The sequence below is a fragment of the Trachypithecus francoisi genome, unplaced genomic scaffold, assembly GCF_009764315.1.
Source record: "Trachypithecus francoisi isolate TF-2019V2 unplaced genomic scaffold, Tfra_2.0 Lachesis_group0, whole genome shotgun sequence".
NCBI classification, from domain to species: Eukaryota; Metazoa; Chordata; class Mammalia; order Primates; family Cercopithecidae; genus Trachypithecus; species Trachypithecus francoisi.
The window spans coordinates 8,183,134-8,207,615 of NW_022681453.1; the positions used below are offsets into that span (position 1 = coordinate 8,183,134).

The window sequence follows — 24,482 nt, forward strand, 5'->3', positions numbered from 1 at the left end:
AATGCATGTGATAGTGATACAGGGAAATTCAATAACCTATCCTGGTGTAGATTTTTGAAATTTTTCCTTAGGGCATTTATAATTGCTTTGTTCTTACAGGATTTTGTGAAAATGAATGCATTGTTGGACAGCTACCCATTATGCAGAGTTGACATATAATGACCTCTTAGAAACAGATTTGCCAATGGAAGAACAGCCTTAAATTTTTGGTGAAGAATGTGGGAATTGTTCTTGTCAAGGAGTACCCCTTTCCTCCCTTTGGGTGGGTTGTTCTTCAGCAAGTGGTTGAAGAATTTAGGGAAAGGTATTGGAAACAGGGAGAGGTAGGCGCACTGGAAGAGCAGAAGAGCTGTGAACGGAGGCTGGGGCCATTGGTTTCAAGCAGAACAAGTGGCTGAAAAGCTGTGCTAAGCAGGGCTTCGAGAGAATCTATATCCCACGATCACCTCAAAATTCTGTGAGTCATCAGCTGGACAGGTCGTAGCTCTGATATCCAAACCCCTTGAAATTCGTTGTGATCTTAAAGTCATTGTAACGACAAATCATGGCTGAGGTAATTATTGAGATTCCCCCTAACTATACAGTGGGATTGGAAATAGACAGGAAATGTATCTCACAATAATTCTCAACTCCGGAAATTTCCATAGCATTCTTTTCTCCTTAGTGAAAAAAGAAGTTTTATTTTAATAGCATATTTTTGTTCTAATTTACTTACGTAGGTTTAGAAAACTTAGTTTCCAAAAACTTTCCCTGGCCTTTTATCTGTTAAAATCAACAAATAGCATAAGCATAGCGGGAAGGGCTTTGGAGTCCTGAGTTTGAATCCTGCTTCAGTTATTTGCTAGCTATGTAACCTCGAGCAATTTACTTGATTTCTCTCTAAGCATCGGATTCCATATCACTGAAATGGAAATGATAATAATACTTATAAGGTTCCTGAGGATTGAATGCAGTCACATGAAGAGTAGCTGGCAGAGAATTAGTTCTTAATAAATAGTAATCCTTATTATTATAGGATTTGTGGAGGAAGGAAGACCAAGATGGTACAATGAGCTTGAGCTTAATTACTTACAAGTAATTGAGAGACAGTGAAATTATAGAAACAACCGTGGCTTGATCAAAGGGTATATTCTAATTCAATGTGTTTCTTAAGGAAATTATTTGTATTACTTAATTCTTTGCAGAATAATGGGACCACTGAGCATCAGGTGGAATCTTTCATAAGGAAAAAACTGGAGTCACTGTTAAAAGAATCTCAAATTCGAGATAAAGAAGATCCTGATAGTTTCACAGTGAGGGCACTATTGAAGGCCACGCATGAAGGCTTAAATGCACACCTGAAGCAGGTATCTGATTCCCTCTTGTACTTATCCTTCAACAGGAAAAAGAAAGCATCTCATACTTTGTTTCTAATCATTTGTGAAATGCTCCTCCAACTTCTTCTATTTCTGTCCTCATTTTGCTTGAGAAATGAACATCTCCTATTGCAAAATGATATGAGAAATAGTTAAAAGTGGATTGGGTGGAGGTAGAAATGACTCAAATACTGCTCCACTTGGACCCTCAGGACAAAGCCGAGTGTTTTCAGAATCATCTTCCCAATACATTCTCAGGTGAGGGAAGAAGTTCCAGGCACCTGTGTCCCTTGCCCTCCCACCTCTCCACATTCATTAGATGTCTGCCTTCCCTGCTACTACCATCTGTCTTCCAGGGCTGACGGCTCCTCAGGCAGAAGGAAGATCATATGGGGGTGATCGCCCTTGGATCCTAAGTGATCACTCTGCATTGATGGTTGCCCTCTGGACCCTACATGAGTCTAGCCATCCAACTGCTAGGCTGTTCCTCAGGCCCATTTAGTTTCTAAACATAGAAATCCTAATTCAAAATGGCTTCAGTGATGAAGAAGATGTTGGGTTTGGTAAGCAGAAAATTTATTTGCAGAATGGCCTATGGGGTGGGTTTAATCCAGAGGCTCAGCGGTGTCATTGTAGACCTATCTTTTTGCTCTGCCTATCATGCTATCAGTGTCATCTCAAGTCTGGTTCTCCTGTTCATCAACTGTCCATGATGGTTGCGAGATGACTGCCAACAGGCCCATGAGCTACGTGTTTCTTGGTCCATATCCAGAGAGATTGAGAAAGCATACTAGCCCTAACTAACAGAGAGTTGCCTAGTTCAGGTGCCTACCCCTAAACTAATCACAGTGGCCATGGGTAAGTGTCCTTCCTGAAACAGTACTTGGCCAGAGTATAGGATCATAATAGCTTGCTAATGCCAGTGAGAACTTACCTCTGAAGCTCTTGTAAAAGTTAGCTCCTCTCAAACTGCATGTTAGAGGGGCAGATGGAATATTGGGGAGACAACCAAAAGGTCAATTACAGCATTACTGCCCTTATAGTTTATCATATAATTCTGGATTTTCTTAATAATTTCTATAAATAGTAACAATCTTCTCACTCTCCTCGCCTCCAGCCATTTATTTTCAACACCAGAAGTACCTGTAAGATCAGATTTGTTTAGCCTATCTTGATTCTGCTTCTTGTCCTTAGTGAACTCTCATTGGCTTATCTGGGCCAGTTACTTCCTTTATGCGTTTGGAGAAGTCTTTGCCCCATCCTAGATTATTCTAATTGGAAATGCAAACCATAAGGCTTGGATATTTTGGAAGAAACAAATTAAGCCCCTCTCTCTTTTGCTATTCATTAAAGAGATCCTAATGACAATTTCTCCATCAGGTAAAATGGTAAGAGAACTGAAAATTTTAGAGAGGTGGTGTAGCAAAACTCATCTCCTTTTTACTTATTTTTGAGGTTTTTTAACACTGCTATGTTTTTAAAATATGGTTTTGGTTCACTGGGCAAGCAAAGTTGGTTCACTGGGCAAGTTACTGTTGAGACAAGTCCATCTGTACCAGATACATATGTCGGTTTAAATCCAAAGCTGAGAATGTGCTGAGTGTGGCTCTGGGCAGCACGTCACTCCAGCTTCTACTTTTCTGGACCGTCAATCAACAGTGCAGGATTGGTTTCTACTTGTGCTGTCTTTTTCCTGCGGAACCCTGAAGAAAAGTAAAAATGAAATTCACTTTCAGGCTGGAAGAACTTAGTAGTCACAGGAAATGGCTCTTAAGAGTTCTGGAATCTGCTGCTTTCTTTATATCTGAACTACTGCTGCCTGGATAACCTTAACAAGTTCCTAAGCTCTCAGCTGCCCTGCTTAATGTCTCATTCACACCACTGCCATAGTTATAGTTCAGAAATGTGCCTCTGGTCATGTCATTCTCCTGTTTTCAACCATCTTAGGGATCCTCATAGTTTGGAGGATAAAGCTCGGATTCAGAGATAATAGCCCATAAGATCCTTCCTTCCTGTTCTGGCTCCTAGCAGTGACACCCACAGAGTGTGCATGTGTATAAGTCCACACGTGCATACATACCTCCACTTTCCACATTTCCTGGTACCATGCTCTTACCACATGGCTTTCATGTTGGCTGTTTTCTTGGCCATAGTACACTTGCTCTTCCCCATTTTACATAGATAACTTGTACTCATCTTTAGGCTTCAGCTTTTGTGTCATGTCCCCTTGGAAGTTCTTAATCCTCAAATACAGTAGATGGTCTCTCTCTGCCATCCCACAGTGCCCTAAGCTTTCCCCATTATAGTCTTATGACAGTGTATTGTAATCGTTTGTCTCTACTATTAGACTGCAAGCCCAATAGGGGCAGAGTCTGCATCTCTTTTGTTTGCTCTTGTCCTTATATACATGCCAAGTTCCTAGGACAATGTCTTACTCATTAAATCAGTGAAAGATGTGCTGATGCTGAGGGAGAGGTCCAAGTTGGTGATAGGTATTTGTAGATACCTATTTCCTACATAAAAAGCATGCTAATGGGATAGAAAATGTTGGGGAGTGGAAGGAAGCCAGAGAGAGGACTTGTAACTAGACAGAATCCTGTTTTATCACCAACGAGCTTTTTAACTTTGGGATTATAATCTAACTTGTCTGTATTTCTGCTTTCCTTTTCTGTAAAATTGGGATTTTAATCATATTTATTTCCAGGGTTGGTTACATAAATTCTTATAGTAAATGAGAATATATGTAATGTAATTAACATTATCCTTAGGGTATAGTAGGTGCCTACTAAATAGTGTGACCATATACCTCAATTTGGCTGTGACAGCCATGCTTTATACCTGTTGTCCCAGCATAATTATTAAAAGTATCCCATTTTATTCTTAAAAGGTCCTGTTTTGGACAATAAATGGCATGGTCTCCCTACCAATAGATGGGTTACTAGAAATAGAAAGGAACTCACAGATTAATTGGTTCATTTCATAGATTTGAAAAAAACAGACCAAAAGAAGAGGCTTTCTAAAGGACATGAAGCTATTTGGTGGCAGAACTGGGTCTTCTAACTTGGAGAGCAGTACTACATCTATGACCACATCTGGCTGCCTTCTTAATTCCACAGTTTTGGCTGGGCACAGTGGCTCAAGCCTGTAATCCCAGCACTTTGGGAGGCCAAGATGGGTGGATCACGAGGTCAGGAGATTGAGACCATCCTGGCTAACACGGTGAAACCCCATCTCTACTTAAAAAAAAATACAAAAAACTAGCCGGGCGTGGTGGCAGGCGCCTGTAGTCCCAGCTACTCGGGAGGCTGAGGCAGGAGAATGGTGTAAACCTGGGAGGCGGAGCTTGCAGTGAGCTGAGATTCGGCCACTGCACTCCAGCCTGGGCGACAGAGCAAGACTCCATCTCAAAAATAAAAAAACAAAACAACAAAAAAAATTCCACAGTTTTTGAGCAGTTAATGATATGCATTGATAGATCTCCAAAAGCAATAAACATACATGAATCAGTTAACAGTTACCTAATATCAATCACCTTGTAAACCCCTCACCATTACTCCTCCAGCATTTTTTGAACTGCTGTTTCCCCAACCAGTTCTTGGACTTCACCCAACCTCTTCCCACCTCTACTTGCATCTTTGATTAGCATCTATGGGCATATACAGATGCCCTTCCCAACCTTTTGGCTTTAACTGTTTTTGCTCACCCACATTTGTTCCATTTATGTGGTCACCTGTTTCTCCTCTGTTTAGCTGGAGTCCTAGTCAGGTAGGGCCTACTGGTCTCTCCTTATACCATGTTATTAGTATTAGTATTGAACCACCTAACATATTTTTAGGGATGACAAATGAATAAGAGTTTAAACCCTCTTAGCAGGTGGCCTTTTGTTCCCTAATGAGACATAGGCTCCAGGAAAGAGAGTTGGCCCAGTATCTCTAACTGGAAAATTAACCTATGTGAGGAAAAATTCAGAGGCTACAATACCTCTTTCTAGTGCTCATCACAGAGAGAATTATTTCAGTGAACAGATACATTTTGCTTGGTTTACTTTAAACAAACAAAAACAATCTTATTATCTCATAGATATCCTTGGATTTTATTTATTTATAATGTTTTAAAATCCCACATAGCACTGTTTAGTCAATGTGATCCACTTTCTTTATTCAATAGAATTGGCTGCTAATGACTTTTGGTCATTTTCCAAAACTGAATCCCCACTTAACTGAAAATGACTTAACCCCACTCAGAACATTTAAAAGAACACATCCTGTGCTGTGGAGAGCCTGGTGAACAGGTGCCATGAGGGCCAGCACACCTGCACACTGCTGAGAGCCCTTGACCTTAGCTTTGGGAAGGTACAGGCAGCTGCTGCATCCTGGCTGGCATCCATCTCTCCGTGCCAATATTTCCCTTTCCAAGGCAGGCAGAGCCACCTTTGTGGTAGTGGAGTGTGGAGCAGGAGGAAATGAGTGGAGTCTGCTTGTTTCTCACCTAGAGGCAAACAGAAGAGAAGAGAGGGCCCCCTTGCCATTCCACCAGAACTAAGGAAAAAGACAAAAGCAAAGAAGATAAATAGTTATATTATGCCTTTGTTTACTCAGAGTCCAGATGTAAAGGAAAGTGGAAAGAAATCACATGGACGATCACTCATGACCAACTTCGGAAAACATAAGGTATGAATTAAGAGTAATAAATATGCATAATTCAGTTAATTTAAAGATTCTAGAAGGTAACAGGAGAATATCATCATGACCTTGGAATAAATGAAGATTTCTTAAACAGGACATCAGCAAAGGGAAAGACTGATATTTAAACTACTTTAAAAGTTAAGAACTTCTACACATCAACAGTATCAAAAAGCAAGTTGCATATTGGGAAATAATATTTTGAATACATATATCCAATAATATATCCAAAAAAATGTATTTAACATCTTAAATACACATATCCAATACATAATGAATATGTGTTACTAAAACTGGGGTGTGTATTATATATTCTATCCTAATATATAAATAGCTTCTATAAATAAATAAAAAGATAGGCACCCTAATTTCTAAAAGATGGGCAAAACCCTTAAACAGGCACTTCACAAAAGAAGATATCCAAATTGCTAATAAAGAAAAGGGATTCACCCATCAGTCATCTGGGAAACACAGTTTAAATGACTATGTGATTCCATATGCACCCACCATGACAGATAATATTAAAAGATGGCAAGAACCAAATGTTAGTGAGGACAAAGAACTTGAATTCTCATACACTACTTATGGTTGTGCACATTTGTGCAGCTACTTTGGCCCACTATTTCACAGTATCTGACTACATACTATGACTTAGCAATTCTATTGTTAGGTATATGTCAAAAGACAGAAATAGGCCAGGTGCGGTGGCTCATACCTGTAATCCCAGCACTTTGGGAGGCCAAGGTGGGTGGCTTACCTGAGGTCAGGTGTTCAAAACCAGCTTGGCCAACATGGCCAAACCCCGTCTCTACTAAAAATACAAAAATTAGCCAGGTGTGGTGGTGTGTGCCTGTAATCTCAGCTACTCGGGAGGCTAAAGCACCAGAATTGCTTGAACCCAGGAGGCAGAGGTTGCAGTGAGGCGAGATTGCGCCACTGCACTCCAGCCTGGGCAACAAGAGTGAAACTCCATCTACAAAAGAAAAAAAAGACAGAAATAACAATATTTATATTGAGATTGGTAATAGTACAAAGAGGAAAAAGTACAAATGTCCATTGATAATAGAATGAATAAAAATTATGGTGTATTCACATAAGAGAATAGTTAACAACTAAGAAAATGACAAAATTACAACTATATGCAATAATATGGTGATCTTTATAAACATGATGTTGAGCAAAATAAACCAGACCCAAGAGAGTACATACAGTTTGATTCCATTGATATTAAATTCAAAACCAGGCAAAAGAAACCCTATAGAGTAGACATCAGAATAGTTATTACCTCCACAGAGAAAGGAATGACAGGGTTGGAGGATCAGAAGGCTTTTAGGAGACAGATAATATTCTATTTCATCATATGTGTGGTTGATTTGTGAAAGACATTAACCTGTACACTTATGACCAGTGTGCTGTCCTAACTGTATGTTATACTTCAATAAAATAAAAAAAAGTTACACTAACTGGTGTCTTCTGGACAGATTAGCTGTTTGACAGTAAAACTTACATAAGAATTCGATTATTAGATGGTGAACTTTACATTATACATGAGGTTTCTGTAAGGCCATTTCTTCTACTTTAAGGAATGTCATATCTAGAATTTCTTGCCCATCGGTGAGATAATTTATTAGTAGACTAGTCAGATTAGTCATTATCACAAAATATTGAAAACAACCAAAATGTTCCCTCTCAAGGAGTGTGTAAGTAATCTGTGAGTCATTCACATAATGAACAATTATGCGGCCATTAAAATATGATCCCTTGGAAGAGCTCAACATGTGAAACATTAAATGAAAAAATAAGGTGAGAAGTAGATTCTATGGTACGATAACCATGAAAAAATGTGTCAAAACTGGATGTCCAGAAAGTATATCACTCTCTGAATGTTATCTGTCATTGGTGATTCATTTATTATTTCTAATTTTGCATTTTATAGTAAAAATGATGCTTAAAAAGACATTTATTATTGTATAACTCAAATTACTATGTGGAATTAGAGAGTATTTCACTTCTGGTTTGCAACTTGTCATTACAATTAAAACAGTCTTTCAAAATAGATGTTTTAGGGAGTACTTCACCTAATTAAAATTTATTGTACCTCAAGTTATAAGAACAAATTGTTGTCCATGAGACTTTTTATAGATTATTTTAATAAATATTGACAGTATTTTAAATGGAAAGTTAATGTTATATAGATTAGAGAATGACTTTCTCTGCCATTTATTTAATCATCACAACAATAATCCTTTGAAATAGATGTTCTTGCCACACTTTTTCTAAAGATCCAATAGGAAGCTAGTGAGATTAGCCAGTTTACCAGCTTGGTGAAAGGTGGAACATGAGATCAGCAAATGGTAGGGCTTCCATACCTGCATGCTGAGGTTCTCAAGGCATAAATAATACCGGAGAAAGTTCCAAACCAAACTGGCACCTCACTGTCAGTGCAATAGAGAGAAGTTGAGTATGTTTATGCCAACAGTGTAGCTTGTTTGATTTTGGGGTGGGAGTTGGGAGAAACATGAGAAAATCTAGAAAGTGGCTGGTCCTATGGTAATTTGGGGATGGAGACCCTTTCCCTTTCTAAGCCACATTCCCCACGTCCAGGGTTCCCTGTCTAAACATCTTACTTTTGTTTGTAGACACTGTATTTTTGATGGCAAGGTTGTCTGCAATTATTGGGGTGGTCCTTCCCCATCATTTGTATTGTTTATTTATTTATTTAGAGATGGAGTTTCATTCTTGTTGTCCAGGCTGGAGTACAATGGTGGGATCTCGGCTCACTGCAACCTCCACCTCCTGAGTTCAAGCGATTCTCCTGTCTCCACCTACCAAGTAGCTGGGATTATAGGCACCTGCCACCATGCCCAGCTAATTTTTGTATTTTTAGTAGAGATGGGGTTTCACCAGTTTTTGACCAGGCTGGTCTTGAACTCGTGACCTTGGGTAATCCACCCGCCTTGGTCCCCCGAAGTGCTGGGATTACAGGTGTGAGCCACCACGCTTTGCCCATCATTTGTATTGTTGAGGTCTGTGTTGCCTAAATACTGGGGCTATCTCCAAATTGTTGGGGATGAAATCATACCATCCCAAAAAAGTTTTATTGTGAAACAGCTTATCTGTCCAAAAGACATCAGATTAGACCCGAAGCCTTTCAGCCTATATTCTGTGGGTAGCAATATTTTTTCCTGCTGATAGAAATGAAAATGGGTCAAAATCTCAAAAGGGAAATTTGATTCAGATGGTCATTTGAGTGCATACTGATCAAAAGCAGAAATGGTAGTTATTCAATTTTTTTAAAAAAAATTAGTACGTGTCCTTTTCTAAAAAAAAAAATATGCCTTTTACAGTTTATTAATAGTGAGCTTCCCATACAAAAGGGCATTTTGTCCCTTATAATCATTTAAATAGATACTGCAACTTTGACTCTACCCCTAGTAGAAACCTTCAAAATGCATGACTAATAAAGTCTTTCTAATACATCAACTTTATGTGTCTTCGAAGTCAGTTTCTGAGCATGAAACTCTCAGTTTTGCATTAACATTTTAATATAGTTATGGCCTTAGATATGCTTGTTATTAATGGTGAAGCAAACTGCAATATTTGGTCATTTTTTCCCTCCAAGTTATTATGCTTGTGTAAGACATGTGCATTTTAAAGCCCAGCTCATTCTCTGAATGTTGTAAATATACTTGATACAATGAGTTCCTTAAGTTTGTTTTGATTTTTCTGGCAGAAAACTACAAAATCACGGTCTAAATCTTACAGTACTGATGATGAGGAAGACACACAGCAGAATACTGTCAAAGAGGGTGGCCAGCTGTACAGGTAACAAAGCATCTCCATGTCTCCTGCTCACACTCCTGAGGCCCCTCCATCCTTTTCAGCTTAGTCATTTTTCTTGTACATGTCTAGAGAATTGGATCACAAGGAAAGTACTCTGTGCTGTGGAACATGTGAAGAATAGCTGGATATGAAATGATAGTTTATGTAGGGAACTCAGCACTGTGCCTGGCACATAATGAGCTCTTTATAAATGTTAGCTGCAGCGGTTGTCAAGTCAAAGGTATTTTCAGAGAAGAGGGAGGGAGCACATGAACTAATACAAAGGCCGTCACAAGAGACTAGAGAAGATGGATGCTAAGCCCATGTTAGGAGCCAAGCATCTGAAATCAGCCAGATTTCAAATTCTTGTTCCTCCACTTACGAACTCTAGCATGGGACGCTTTTGGCTCCTCGTTGTATCTGTCCCTTAGAGTCATTGTAAGGATTAAAGGAATTAAACTAATTAGCCCTGTAAGCCCTGGCCCAATTAAATAAGTATTCAAAAAAAGTTCTTTTTTGTTTGTTTGTTTGTTTGTTTTTTATTGCCAATAGTATTTGTGATGAGTAACATGATCGTATTTTCGGAATCCAAATGGTGACACATGATTCGTTCGTTACAGGAGTTCCTGGCAGTTTATTTATACCATAACATTCACAAAGAAATACAAATTATATACATTAGATAGATATGGATACATACACACACTTTTGCCTTTATTGAAAAATGAAATTAGAAGCATAGAAGCCCTGTAGGAATAAAACTTTAGTGTTCAATTAAACTTTATATTTGAGCTCCAACAGAATATCTATACACAAAATAGTAACTAATTAGAAGGGCAGAGGAGGTGTATGTGGTCCCTACTCTAGGGAACAGAAAATTGAATATATAGTTACAGTAAAGGATAAAGAGAAAATAATAGGATCACCTTCTGGGAGACCTCTGCTGTGACTGTTGTCGTATGTAAGTTTGAGAAAGGCTTAACTCTGACATATATAGCCAGGGAAAAGGCAGTGTTTGAGGAAAGCTACAGTAATCTTAATGTGTGCAAAGGAGACGTCAATATAGGTATCATATGAAATCATTTTGCATGCTGCTTAGTGTCAACTATAGGTTTTCCCATAATAGTTATCAGGGCCTGAGCATCTATGATGACATCCTTTTGGAACTTCAGTAACCTAAGGCACCTCTAGGATGAAGAATAAAAAGAGTTAATTTTCTGTAGAATTTCTCCATCTCACAGAATATCTTACAGTTTTACTTATAATTTCGAGGCATGACTTCACACTGATTTATAATCATTAGCCTTCACAAAATCAGATTTTCACCAGTGGCTGTAGAATTTCCGAATTATATGGTAAAGAAGGAGCATGCATTATTTTTTCTATTGATTTTTACCACAGTAAAGTTCTCAGCAGACCATCACATTCCCCTCACATACCCACTTTTCTCCTATAGGGAAACATCTAACTATTGAAAAGAAACCTCACAAAAGAAGATATACAAATGACCAATAAACACATGAAAAGGTGCTCAACATTATTAGACATTAGGGAGATATAAATCAAAACTACCTTTTCACACCCACTAGGATACTTAGAACCAAAAAGGCAGACAATAACACATGTTATTTCTGTTCCCTAGAGTACGGACCACATACACCTCCTCTGCTCTTCCTAATTAGTTACTATTTTATGTATAGATATTCTGTTGGAGCTTAAAAATATAAAGTTTAATTGAACACTAATGTTTAGGTTTGTTTTTGGTAGTTATGTTTCCCATAGGAGAAAAGTGTGCGTGTGAGGGGAATGTGATGGTCTGTGTAGGACTTGACTGCAGTAGAGAGTGGCGGTACAATTTGTAAGGTTGCAGAGCAGATCCTAGGAACGGTTTGTAGGAGAGAGAGGACTATTAAAATATCTAAGATAAAAGCAGTGCTAGATAAAGTAATGAATGTTTGTTTTAAGAAAGCTGGAGAATATAGAAAAAGTATAAAGAAGAAAGTAAACATCCTTTGTAATTACACCTCTCCAATAATCACTATGGAAATCTGGCATATTACCCTTTAGGTATATAATTCTTGTGGCCCACTACCCACTATACAGTGTTTCTGTTCCATTTTAGCCCAGGTCTCCTCCCTGCAAAGGCCATGTAGTTCCCTGATGAACTCTGGTGTTACTCCCTAACTGGGTCACAGTGGGAATCCAGCCTTTCACAGCAGAACTCACAAATGCATGAGAAGAGGCTGTGATTCCTGGCAGAGCAGTGAATAAAACCACATTACATTAGTCCCCACGTTATCATGAGAAATGACTCCGGGGGGCGCCTGAAACCACAGATAGTAGTGAACCCTCTCTGTATATTGTTTTTCTCTTTCCTTATTAAGTCAAGCACTTTCACCTTTTCATTTAAAGGAAGCACTTTGCAGCATCTCTTTGGCATATCTGAATTGCCAGCATTACTACTCCTGCACTTTAGGGCCATTATTAAGTAAAATAAGAGTTTCCTGAACATAAGCACTGCAAAACCTCCACAGTCAGTCACATAAGAAGATTTCTACCAGATGACGCGTACATCATGGATATGCTGGACAAAGGGATGGCTCACGTCCAGAGTGGGACGGAGCAGGACCTCACAAGATTTCATCATGCCACCAAGAATGGCACACAATTTAAAATGCATGGCCAGGCGTTATCCTAGCACTTCGGGAGGCCAAGGCGGGTGGATCACTTGAGGTCGGGAGTTGGAGACCAGCCTGGCCAACATGGCGAAACCCTGTCGCTACTAAAAATACAAAAAATTAGCTGGCATGGTGGTGCGCACCTGTAGTCCCAGCTACTCGGGAGGCTGAGGCAGGAGAATCACTTGAACCCGGGAGGCGGAGGTTGCTGTAAACCAAGATTGCACCACTGCACTGCAGCTTGGGTGACAGAGAGGGACTCTGTCTCAAAAAAGGAAAAAAAATCTCATGAATTGTTTATTTCTGAAATTTTCCACTTAATATTTTTAGACCATGGTTGACTATGGGCAAATGAAACTTTGGAAAGGGAAACTGAGGATAAGTGGGGACTACTGTGGTAGGATTTTTGTGGTGGAAAGAGCACTGAATTAGGAATCACACTTGGGTTCCAATCCTGGCTCCCTTAGGACCTGGGGCAGATATTCCCTATTAAATCATTGTCTTAAATAAGGAAAGTAGGATAACCAATAACCCAAACCTCTTTCAACTCCAAAATGTCATGCGTCCTATGTGGGTACTTCACAGATTGGGTCGCCGAAGGAAAACCATGAAGCTCTGCCGAGAACTCTCTGATCTGGTTGTGTACACAAACTCCGTGGCCGCTCAGGACATTGTGGATGACGGTAAGAATGAAGAGTTTTCTCCTTCCACTCTGAATAAACATTCTTGACCTTTCTCTTTCAATTGTTAATGAATTTTTGTTAATCCAATTATCAACACACATTTTTGGGACTATGTAGAAACCAATTTAAGTGTCAGGAAACTCACTGCTGTTATAGTGTTGAGTTGACATGGAGGGTTCTACTGATTACTGTAGTTGCCTGATTGACCAGAGGCCAGAGAAAGTTCCCACAGGGCCGAGGAGGACTTTATTACTGTACAAAGACAAGTGCATCAGGGCAAGACCTTCCTGCAGCACTTGAACTGTGAAGACCAGGCCTGGCTTGAGGACCAGGTCACTGATGGCCATTCCAAATGCTAATGAGCAAAAGAAGAAATTAATTGGCTAAAACCACAGCTTGAAAAGCCCTATGTTTTCTCAGTGAAAGTTTTGACTTGGGTGAAAATAGCTTAATCCAGATTGAAGTTTTAACAAAAAGAGCAGAAATCTCAGTAGCATTGTCTCTGTCACTGTTTTTCACCTATCAGTTGCCACAGGGAGCTGAGAAATTCTAGTCACATCTATTCATATCCTTGGCTTTCCTGCTAGTTACTCTTGTCTCCTTTATCTTGTATTTCATTTAGTTACTGAATGCTTACAGAAATAACCTACTGTCATGTGGCTTTTCATCTAATTTTAATTTTAGTGGAACTGAAATGTAAATCAGAACCTCCAAATTTCTCAACAAGTTTTAGTGAAGGGGAAACAACACTGTGTCCTCACAAACCTCCAGGATTCTTTCCTCCCATCGCCCCCTGCCCAGCCCCCACTCCACAAATGTATCTTTTTCTATTTGCAGAAAGATTTCTTCCCTTTGGCCCTGATTCCTTCTTCAAATGGTAACAATTATACAAGATTTAAATGAATTTCACATGTGAAAGCATGAGACCCTGTAGGATTCTCAGCAACGGAGCAACAAACTCTTGTAACAATTGCCCTTAGCTCAAAAATAAACTCAGGGAATGATTGCATTAAGTTTAAATGTATATTTGGTTTAGGGAATAAAAATTTCCAATAAATGGCTTGGAAAACATAATACTATTAATTTAATGAAAATTAATACTGAGCACTGTTTAGCTCTTGAACTTCAACTGTTTTTGTCTTTTTAATTTTTTTGCCAGCCACAAAGTGAAAACTAGATAATGAATGCATGGCTTATCCTAATGTGATACAACTCAAGTTCATTAATATACTAACTGATATGTGCCTAATTAGCAAGGTCATATTAATGATATTGTGATATGCATATTTATGTGGAAAGACAGACAAAACAGTAGTATTGATTATAGTCCTATTCCATCTGAATTAGGCTTGTCAAAAAGATATTTTCTCCTATAATGTTTAAAACATCCCTCATCAAAATCTGCAAATAAGTTCAATATTAGTATGCTTGAGATATGTAAACTATGTTAATAGGTTATGCCAATAAAATATATTTGAAGATGTATCTTAAAGGAAATGGTCTAAACTAGAAACATCATCACATTAAAAACTGTAATCGTCTAATTTCTTTGCCACAGTCTGTATTCCTGACTCTTCTAACTCTGGAGTATCATTGTCAGTTGAACAGCATCTAACATCTAAGGGCGTACAACCCAGAGGACCACAGGGGCCCTGGGAAACTGTGTGTTAATAAACATGAAGAGTCTAGATATGACTCAGGCCCAGCTGGCTCAGCAAGACATATATAGTTCAACTCGTTGGTTTCATGGACCATATCTCTCTGTCTGGGCTCACACACACTCAGCTTATTAGGGCTGAATAAGAATGAGATTCTGGGTAACTTTGGATCTTTTTATCTGGGCTGGTCTTTTCCAGCATGTTCAAAGGACATATGGGTGGCCATTTTGGGGATAGGGTATGGGTGCTTGGTGAAGGGGTGGGAATAGTGGGGGCTTTGTAGATATGGTACAAAAGGTGGGACTGGAGACAAGAGTGGAATATTAAATGTTTGGAGCTTTACTCCATTATGACCCCCACATTTGCAGCTTCTGTGAGTCTAGATTGACCCCTCCTGATGATTATGCTGGCAGAAACTTTATTACAGGCTTCATGTACTTTTACCTCCCTTTACTTTTTTCCATAGTTTATAGTACGTGGCTAGGTGAATGACTGTCCTTGTTCTCAAAAGTTTTATTCCTTTATAATGCTTTTGACCTCTTTTTCTCCATTATTATTCCTTTCTCCCAAACAGGTTTCGGCTTGTTCCATAGTTCTATTCAAATCAACTTTAAAACTCAACTTTTTATTCTTGTAATTGTTCTTTTTCCTTTATTTTCTTGGATCCTGAATGTTACTATTAATACATGTTTTACACGTGTGCCTTTTAGATGAGTGCCTTCAATGAATGTCTTCCTGCTATCAGGAAGAAGCTATCCAGTTTTATTTATCCTTGGTTGCCTATATCTTTGGCAAAGATATTCCGTTTAAGTTTTTTTTTCTACCCGTTCTTTTCATGCTCGCCAGATAGTCATAAATTAGTGCAATGATTGAATTCTTAGGGAGAACAGGGGACCCAGAAATAGACAGCTACTTGAGCAAGACACACAGCTCTGATTTGGCCTCAAAATTCCATTCCTAAACATGGAATTTTATGGGTCTTTCCTGTTGAGAAGCTGCCTCTACTCTGGTTGAATCCACTCTCTAGTGCTCTGCTTTTTGCTATTGGTATACTCTGACATCATTATAAGGTCTTTTGTGCATGGCGTTTTCTTTGCTGTAGTTCTCACTTCCTTTTTCTCTCTATTAAAAACTGCCAGGAACCACAGGAAATGTGTTATCATTCAGTGAAACAAGAGCACATCAGGTTGTTCAGCAAAAATCAGAGCAGTTCATGATTTATAATCAAAAGCAGCTCACGAGGATTTACCCCTCTGCCTACCGCATTGATTCCAGTAACTTCAACCCGCTCCCCTACTGGAACGCAGGCTGCCAGCTAGGTGCGTACTCCTTGGGAAGGAGCGGTTCTCTGTATATTCTGACTATGCCACCATCTTGCCTAATTCTCTCCAACTTTTAACTTGCACAGTGGCACTGAATTATCAATCCGAAGGACGAATGATGCAGTTAAACCGAGCCAAATTCAAGACAAATGGCAATTGTGGCTACGTCCTCAAACCCCAGCAAATGTGCAAAGGTGTGTATTAATTTCACAGTCATAAATGCAGGTGTATGTTAATTTCATAGTCTAAATGCAGGCAACCTTTATTAAGGAAGCTGTTTAGAAAGTGTGATACCCTAGAGTTTTTCAACATTTTTTTTTTTTTCCAAAAAGATAGGTTAAGGTGTTTGAATGTGAATTAGAATTCTTGTTACCACTACTTAATATTTGGTTAGCCATGATGTTTAGAATGTTATCTTGAGAGGTTGTGTGTGAAAGAGGGACATGGATGGTATTGGGTTATCATTTGAAATCCAGTGCCATGTATAAGCTAGACTGCTTTTTAAGGTGTGAGCCCTATCTTCCAGAAACTATCTTAGGTAATGTGAGTTCTGTGACCTGCTGGCAAGCTTCAATTCCACCTGAAACAATTTTATCAAGCTATTTTACTCAGTGTAGTCCAATTACAAAACAGTGCTAACAAAAGAGAAAGGATAGGCTGGTTGTGGGGGCCGATGCCTGTAATTCCAGCACTTTGTGAGGTCGAGGCGGGCGGATCACCTGAGGTCAGGAGTTCAAGACCAGACTGGCCAACATGGTAAAATCCCATCTCTACTGAAAATACAGAATTAGCTGGGCATAGTGGTGCATGCCTGTAGTCCCAGCTACTCGGGAAGTTGAGGTAGGAGAATCGCTGGAACCCAGGAGGCAGAAGTTGCACTGAGCCAAGATCACACCACTGCACTCCAACCTGGGTGACAGAGTGAGACTCCATCTCAAACAAAACAAAACAAAACAAAAAAAGGATAATGTTGTGTTAGATCAAACAACACTTTCTTTTGGTTCTGCTCATTAAAATTCTTTTTAAAATTTCCAAATTACATTTACAACAATTCAGATAAAAACATTGTTGACAGGATTATCTTCAAGATTTTATGCTTTGCACGTTTTCTTGCTCTGCTGTTTACTTAATTTCAGGTCTTCTTTCTGTTTGTTATATTCACTCATACCTGAGATAGTTTAGGTTAGAAAATTATTTGAATCTGACATAATTGTTCTTCTTTCCACACTGTTGGTGTTCAAATAAAATGCTGCTTTTCCTCCATTCCACAGTTGATCATTGCATTGCAAACACTTGCTTTAAGTTGGCCCACTCCACTGGCCTTTGGGAACATGGATTCTAATGAAAACCACAGCTATGCAACACTGATAGTTATGTGATCATGTAATTCAGCATTTGTTTTTGTCTGTTTGTTTACAAGCTTAAACTGTGCATGTGTGCGTGTTTCTTCTTATGTTACCAACTTATACTTTACTTGGCCTAGGTACTTTCAACCCTTTCTGTGGTGACCCTCTTCCTGCCAACCCCAAAAAGCAGCTCATCCTAAAAGTTATCAGTGGACAGCAACTCCCCAAACCTCCAGACTCCATGTTTGGAGATCGAGGCGAGGTAAGTTGCCTGTGACTACATGTCTAACTGGTTAATTATGTGATTATCTTAGTTCATTTACATTTTATCTGAACTGTCTTCAGAGATGTATGTGTGTTCATAACTGAGCACTGACCTCAGCTTATCAGACATTAACTAATTTATTGTTAAGTCACACAGTTCTTGTTGTACTGCTGTTCATCATCTATTTTGAAGGCATGAGTGCACACAAATGAATTCACAATTTAAGGTTGACACTGGCATTGCTAAAATTGGAGTGCAAAGACAATTATATTATTAATGGAACACTGCCCAAGAGTGTATCTTAACCTGGGAAGGCAATGTTTCGTTAATAATATAACCTCCACATTCCTCTCCTCCGGGCAGTGCTCCTCCTTGCTGCCCATCAGCCACCTGCTCCTTGGCCGTGTGCGATTCTTATTATCGTTTGCTGTACCTGTGTAGTGTGATTTTAAAATGTCTTCATCTGTGGCCACAGTCTTTTTTCTTTCCAGAGCTTTTAGCCCATTGTTTCCATTAGACCTTCTTGGCCCTTGTTTTCTCCCTAAATAGCAGCTTCTCCTATGTTCTTGCCCTTCCTCTCAGAGCTGATCCATTATTTCAGGCTCTTTGTTGCTCCCACCTGTTAAACCATCATTTTTGGATCTTAAGGAAGGAAATTACAGAGTTGTACAATTTGGTACCACCATAAATGCTTTATTTAAGAACTCTACTTTCTCTGCTTTAGACTTTCTTACATTAGCTCTTTGTAGATTCTTTGGGTTTTATTCCTTCATTGTTCATTACCCAGAACTGGCACCACAAAGGAGAGTCTACAGATGACCAACAAGACAAGATTCTTCCCCCTAGAGGAGAGGATGGGAATTAAAGTATACAAATCAAACATGGATAGCTTGATTAATTATTATGCCACCCAGATCAAGACAGAGCATATCCAGAATCCCTAGAAGGCTCCTGTCCACCTTCCCAGTCAATATCTACCCTCCCCGCTGCCTCTCATAGCAAACACCAACACCTATCACAACAGACAAATTTTGTCTATTCCTAAACTTTATATAAATGGACTCTTAGAGTAGGTACTCTTTTATGTCTGGCTTGCTCAACATTATGTTATATAGCAGAACTTTATTCTTTTCTCATTGTTGAGAGAATTCATTGAACACATATTTCTGACCGGGCATGGTGGCTCACATTTGTAATCCCAGCACTTTGAGAGGCTGAGGTGGGCAGATTGCTTGAGCTCAGGAGTTTGAGACCAGCCTGGACAGCATGGCAAAACCCCATCTCTACAAAAATACAAAATTACAAAATTAGCAAAATTACAAAATTAAAAAATGCAAAAATTAGCCAGGTGTGGTGCGCAAGCCTGTAGTCCCAGCTACTCAGAAGACTGGGGTGGGAGGATGGCTTAAACCCGTGAGGGTGGAGGATGCCGTGAGCTAAGATCATGCCACTGCATTTCAGCCTGGGCTACAGAGTAAGACCCTATCTCAAAAAACAAAATAACAAAAAACAAAAGATGCATATTCCACAATTATCCATCCTATTCATGATAGAAATTTAGGTTGTTTCCAGTGTTTGACTATTATAAATATAGCTGCTCTGAGCATTTGTGCATGGGCAAAACATCTCAGTTCTGTTGGGTATTTGCCCTGAACTAAAGTTGTAGGTTCACAGGGTAAAGTTTGTTGGCATTAATAAATACTAGCAAACAGTAATTTAATATTTTTTATACTTGTCTCATATATCTGAATCCACCACACCTAGTACCATTTCTTTTTCTTACTAAGCACCTTGTAAAATCAGTTGCTGTCGAAATGTAGACATTTTGGCCAATATTCTCAGATTAATTAACATATGTATAGAAATATATTATTTGTAATAGTACTTTCTCTTTATTTAATAGATCATTGACCCTTTTGTTGAAGTTGAAATTATTGGATTGCCGGTAGATTGTTGTAAAGATCAAACCCGTGTGGTAGATGACAATGGTAAGATCATAATCTGTGTTCACTTTTTAATGAAGATGGTCTAGAAATAGAATTTACACTAAAAAAAGTATCTATGTAGACGAACAAGAAATCTCTAAAATCTGTAACTCCCATGTGAGTTTATGTTAAAAACTTTCAACACATAAAATTAAGTAACTGGGATTGATGCATGGTTTATTTTGATGGTGGTGTAATCTAGGCTCTCCAGACTTTTGCTTTTAAAGGAATTTTTTTCTTTTCTAGTAAGAAGAGTAAATGATATTTTAAAGAACTGGGTTAAAAATTCACTGAGGAAATGCCTCCATTACATGTTTATATTGTATTTTTATGACATGAGTTTTCTCAAAGCTCTCATTTGTGAAGCCTATGTGTCTTGATAATTTCTCATTTCTGGAGCATGTAAAACTCTAAAAGCAAGCCCAATGTAGTCTGGCGAGTTTACTTCTTGAGTATTTTCATACAATTGGAGGGGCAGCATTCTTCTTATATTTTGGCCATAATATAAAGAAAGTTTTTTTTATTTTTATTTTTATTTTTATTTTATTATTTTATTTTTTTATTATACTTTAAGTTCTAGGGTACATGTGCATGACGTTTATATCATGTGTAACTCCCCAATGCAATCCCTCCCTCCTCCCCCCTCCCATGATAGGCCCCAGTGTGTGATGTTCCCCTCCCGAGTCCAAGTGATCTCATTGTTCAGTTCCCACCTATGAGTGAGAACATGCGGTGTTTGTTTTTTCTTCTTGTGATAGTTTGCTAAGAATGATGGATTCCAGCTGCATCCATGTCCCTACAAAGGACGCAAACTCATCCTTTTTTATGGCTGCATAGTATTCCATGGTGTATATGTGCCACATTTTCTGAATCCAGTCTGTCACAGATGGACATTTGGTTGATTCCAAGTCTTTGCTATTGTGAATAGTGCCGCAATAAACATACGTGTGCATGTGTCTTTGTAGTAGAGTAATTTATAATCCTTGGGTATATACCCAGTAGTGGGATGGCTGGGTCATATGGTACATCTAGTTCTAGATCCTTGAGGAATCGCCATACTGTTTTCCATAATGGTTGAACTAGTTTACAATCCCACCAACAGTGTAAAAGTATTCCTGTTTCTCCACATCCTCTCCAACACGTGTTGTTTCTGACTTCTTAATGATTGCCATTCTAACTGGTGTGAGATGGTATCTCATTGTGGTTTTGATTTGCATTTCTCTGATGGCGAGTGATGATGAGCATTTTTCATGTGTCTGTTGGCTGTATGGATGTCTTCTTTTGAGAAATGTCTGTTCATATCCTTTCCCCACTTTTTGATGGGGTTGTTTGTTTTTTCTTGTATATTTGTTTGAGTTCTTTGTAGATTCTGGATATTAGCCCTTGTCAGATGAGTAGGTTGCAAAAATTTTCTCCCATTCTGTAGGTTGCCTGTTCACTCTGATGGTAGTTTCTTTTGCTGTGCAAAAGCTCTTTAGTTTAATTAGATCCCATGTGTCAATTTTTGCTTTTGCTGCCGTTGCTTTTGGTGTTTTAGACATGAAGTCCTTGCCCATGCCTATGTCCTGAATGGTACCACCTAGATTTTCTTCTAGGGTTTTTATGGTATTAGGTCTAACATTTAAGTCTCTGATCCATCTTGAATTAATTTTCGTATAAGGAGTAAGGAAAGGATCCAGTTTCAGCTTTCTACTTATGGCTAGCCAATTTTCCCACCATTTATTAAATAGGGAATCCTTTCCCACTTCTTGTTTTTGTCAGGTTTGTCAAAGATCAGATGGCTGTAGATGTGTGGTATTATTTCTGAGGACTCTGTTCTGTTCCATTGGTCTATATCTCTGTTGTGGTACCAGTACCATGCTGTTTTGGTTACTGTAGCCTTGTAGTATAGTTTGAAGTCAGGTAGCGTGACGCCTCCAGCTTTGTCCTTTTGACTTAGGATTGTCTTGGCAATGCGGGCTCTTTTTGGTTCCATATGAACTTTAAAGCCGTTTTTTCCCATTCTGTGAAGAAAGTCATTGGTAGCTTGATGGGGATGGCATTGAATCTATAAATAACCTTGGGCAGTATGGCCATTTTCACGATATTGATTCTTCCTATCCATGAGCATGGTATGTTCTTCCATTTGTTTGTGTCCTCTTTGATTTCACTGAGCAGTGGTTTGTAGTTCTCCTTGAAGAGGTCCTTTACATCCCTTGTAAGCTGGATTCCTAGGTATTTTATTCTCTTTGAAGCAATTGTGAATGGAAGTTCATTCCTGATTTGGCTCTCTGCTTGTCTGTTACTGGTGTATAAGAATGCTTGTGATTTTTGCACATTAATTTTGTATCCTGAGACTTTGCTGAAGTTGCTTATCAGCTTAAGGAGATTTTGGGCTGAGACGATGGGGTTTTCTAAATATACAATCATGTCATCTGCAAACAGGGACAATTTGACTTCTTCTTTTCCTAACTGGATACCCTTGATTTCTTTCTCTTGCCTGATTGCCCTAGCCAGAACTTCCAACACGATGTTGAATAGGAGTGGTGAGAGAGGGCATCCCTGTCTTGTGCCAGTTTTCAAAGGGAATTTTTCCAGTTTTTTCCCATTCAGTATGATATTAGCTGTGGGTTTGTCATAAATAGCTCTTATTATTTTGAGGTACGTTCCATCAATACCGAATTTATTGAGCGTTTTTAGCATAAAGGGCTGTTGAATTTTGTCAAAAGCCTTTTCTGCATCTATTGAGATAATCATGTGGTTCTTGTCTTGGTTTGTTTATATGCTGGATTACGTTTATTGATTTGCGAATGTTGAACCAGCCTTGCATCCCACGTATGAAGCCCACTTGATCATGGTGGATAAGCTTTTTGATGTGCTGCTGAATCCGGTTTGCCAGTATTTTATTGAGAATTTTTGCATCGATGTTCATCAGGGATATGGTCTAAAATTCTCTCTTTTTGTTGTGTCTCTGCCAGGCTTTGGTATCAGGATGATGTTGGCCTCATAAAAAGAGTTAGGGAGGATTCCCTCTTTTTCTATTGATTGAAATAGTTTCAGAAGGAATGGTACCAGCTCCTCCTTGTACCTCTGGTAGAATTCAGCTGTGAATCTATCTGGTCCTGGACTTTTTTGGTGGGTAGGCTATTAATTGTTGCCTCAATTTCAGAGCCTGCTATTGGTCTATTCAGGGATTCAACTTCTTCCTGGTTTAGTCTTGGAGAGTGTAAGTGTCCAGGAAATTATCCATTTCTTCTAGATTTTCTAGTTGATTTGCGTAGAGGCATTTATAGTATTCTCTGATGCTTGTTTGTATTTCTGTGGGGTTGGTGGTGATATCCCTTTATCATTTTTTATTGCGACTATTTGATTCCTCTCTCTTTTCTTCTTTATTAGTCTTGCTAGCGGTCTGTCAATTTTGTTGATCTTTTCAAAAAACCAACTCCTGGATTCATTGATTTTTTGGAGGGTTTTTTGTGTCTCTATCTCCTTCAGTTCTGCTCTGATCTTAGTTATTTCTTGCCTTCTGCTAGCTTTTGAATGTTTGCTCTTGCCTCTCTAGTTCTTTTAATTGTGATGTTAGAGTGTCAATTTTAGATCTCTCCTGCTTTCTCTTGTGGGCATTTAGTGCTATAAATTTCCCTCTACACACTGCTTTAAATGTGTCCCAGAGATTCTGGTATGTTGTATCTTTGTTCTCATTGGTTTCAAAGAACATCTTTATTCTGCTTTCATTTCGTTATGTACCAGTAGTCATTCAGGAGCAGGTTGTTCAGTTTCCATGTAGTTGAGTGGTTTTGATTGAGTTTCTTAGTCCTGAGTTCTAGTTTGATTGCACTGTGGTCTGAGAGACAGTTTGTTATAATTTCTGTTCTTGTACATTTGCTGAGGAGTGCTTTACTTCCAATTATGTGGTCAATTTTGGAATAAGTGCGATGTGGTGCTGAGAAGAATGTATATTCTGTTGATTTGGGGTGGAGAGTTCTATAGATGTCTATGAGGTCCGCTTGGTGCAGAGATGAGTTCAATTCCTGGATATCCTTGTTAACTTTCTGTCTCGTTGATCTGTCTAATGTTGACAGTGGAGTGTTGAAGTCTCCCATTATTATTGTATGGGAGTCTAAGTCTCTTGTAGGTCTCTAAGGACTTGCTTTATGAATCTGGGTGCTCCTGTATGGGTGCATAGATATTTAGGAGAGTTAGCTCTTCCTGTTGAATTGATCCTTTACCATTATGTAATGGCCTTCTTTGTCTCTTTTGATCTTTGATGGTTTAAAGTCTGTTTTATCAGAGACTAGGATTGCAACCCTGCTTTTTTTTGTTCTCCATTTGCTTGGTAGATCTTCCTCCATCCTTTATTTTGAGCCTATGTATGTCTCTGTATGTGAGATGGGTCTCCTGAATACAGCAGACTGATGGGTCTTGACTCTTTATCCAGTTTGCCAGTCTGTGTCTTTTAATTGGAGCATTTAGTCCATTTACATTTAAGGTTAATATTGTTATGTGTGAACTTGATCCTGTCATTATGATATTAACTGGTTATTTTGCTCGTTAGTTGATGCAATTCTTCCTAGCCTCGATGTTCTTTACATTTTGGCATGTTTTTGCAATGGCTGGTACCGGTTGTTCCTTTCCATGTTTAGGGCTTCCTTCAGGGTCTCTTGTAAGGCAGGCCTGGTGGTGACAAAATCTCTAAGCATTTGCTTA

At 38.8% G+C, this 24,482-nt stretch overlaps 1 protein-coding gene across 1 annotated transcript in view; it reads left to right on the forward strand.

Moving 5' to 3' along the window:
- The window catches only part of PLCH1 (phospholipase C eta 1), a 277,981-nt gene that overhangs the window by 241,517 nt on the left and 11,982 nt on the right, over positions 1–24,482 (forward strand). Inside the window, exons 12-19 of the mRNA XM_033203550.1 lie at positions 1,185–1,346; positions 5,954–6,025; positions 9,771–9,862; positions 13,123–13,220; positions 16,018–16,197; positions 16,287–16,394; positions 17,684–17,808; positions 19,715–19,799. Of these exons, the coding sequence (XP_033059441.1) occupies positions 1,185–1,346; positions 5,954–6,025; positions 9,771–9,862; positions 13,123–13,220; positions 16,018–16,197; positions 16,287–16,394; positions 17,684–17,808; positions 19,715–19,799 (922 nt within the window). The remainder of the gene's footprint in view (positions 1–1,184; positions 1,347–5,953; positions 6,026–9,770; positions 9,863–13,122; positions 13,221–16,017; positions 16,198–16,286; positions 16,395–17,683; positions 17,809–19,714; positions 19,800–24,482) is intronic.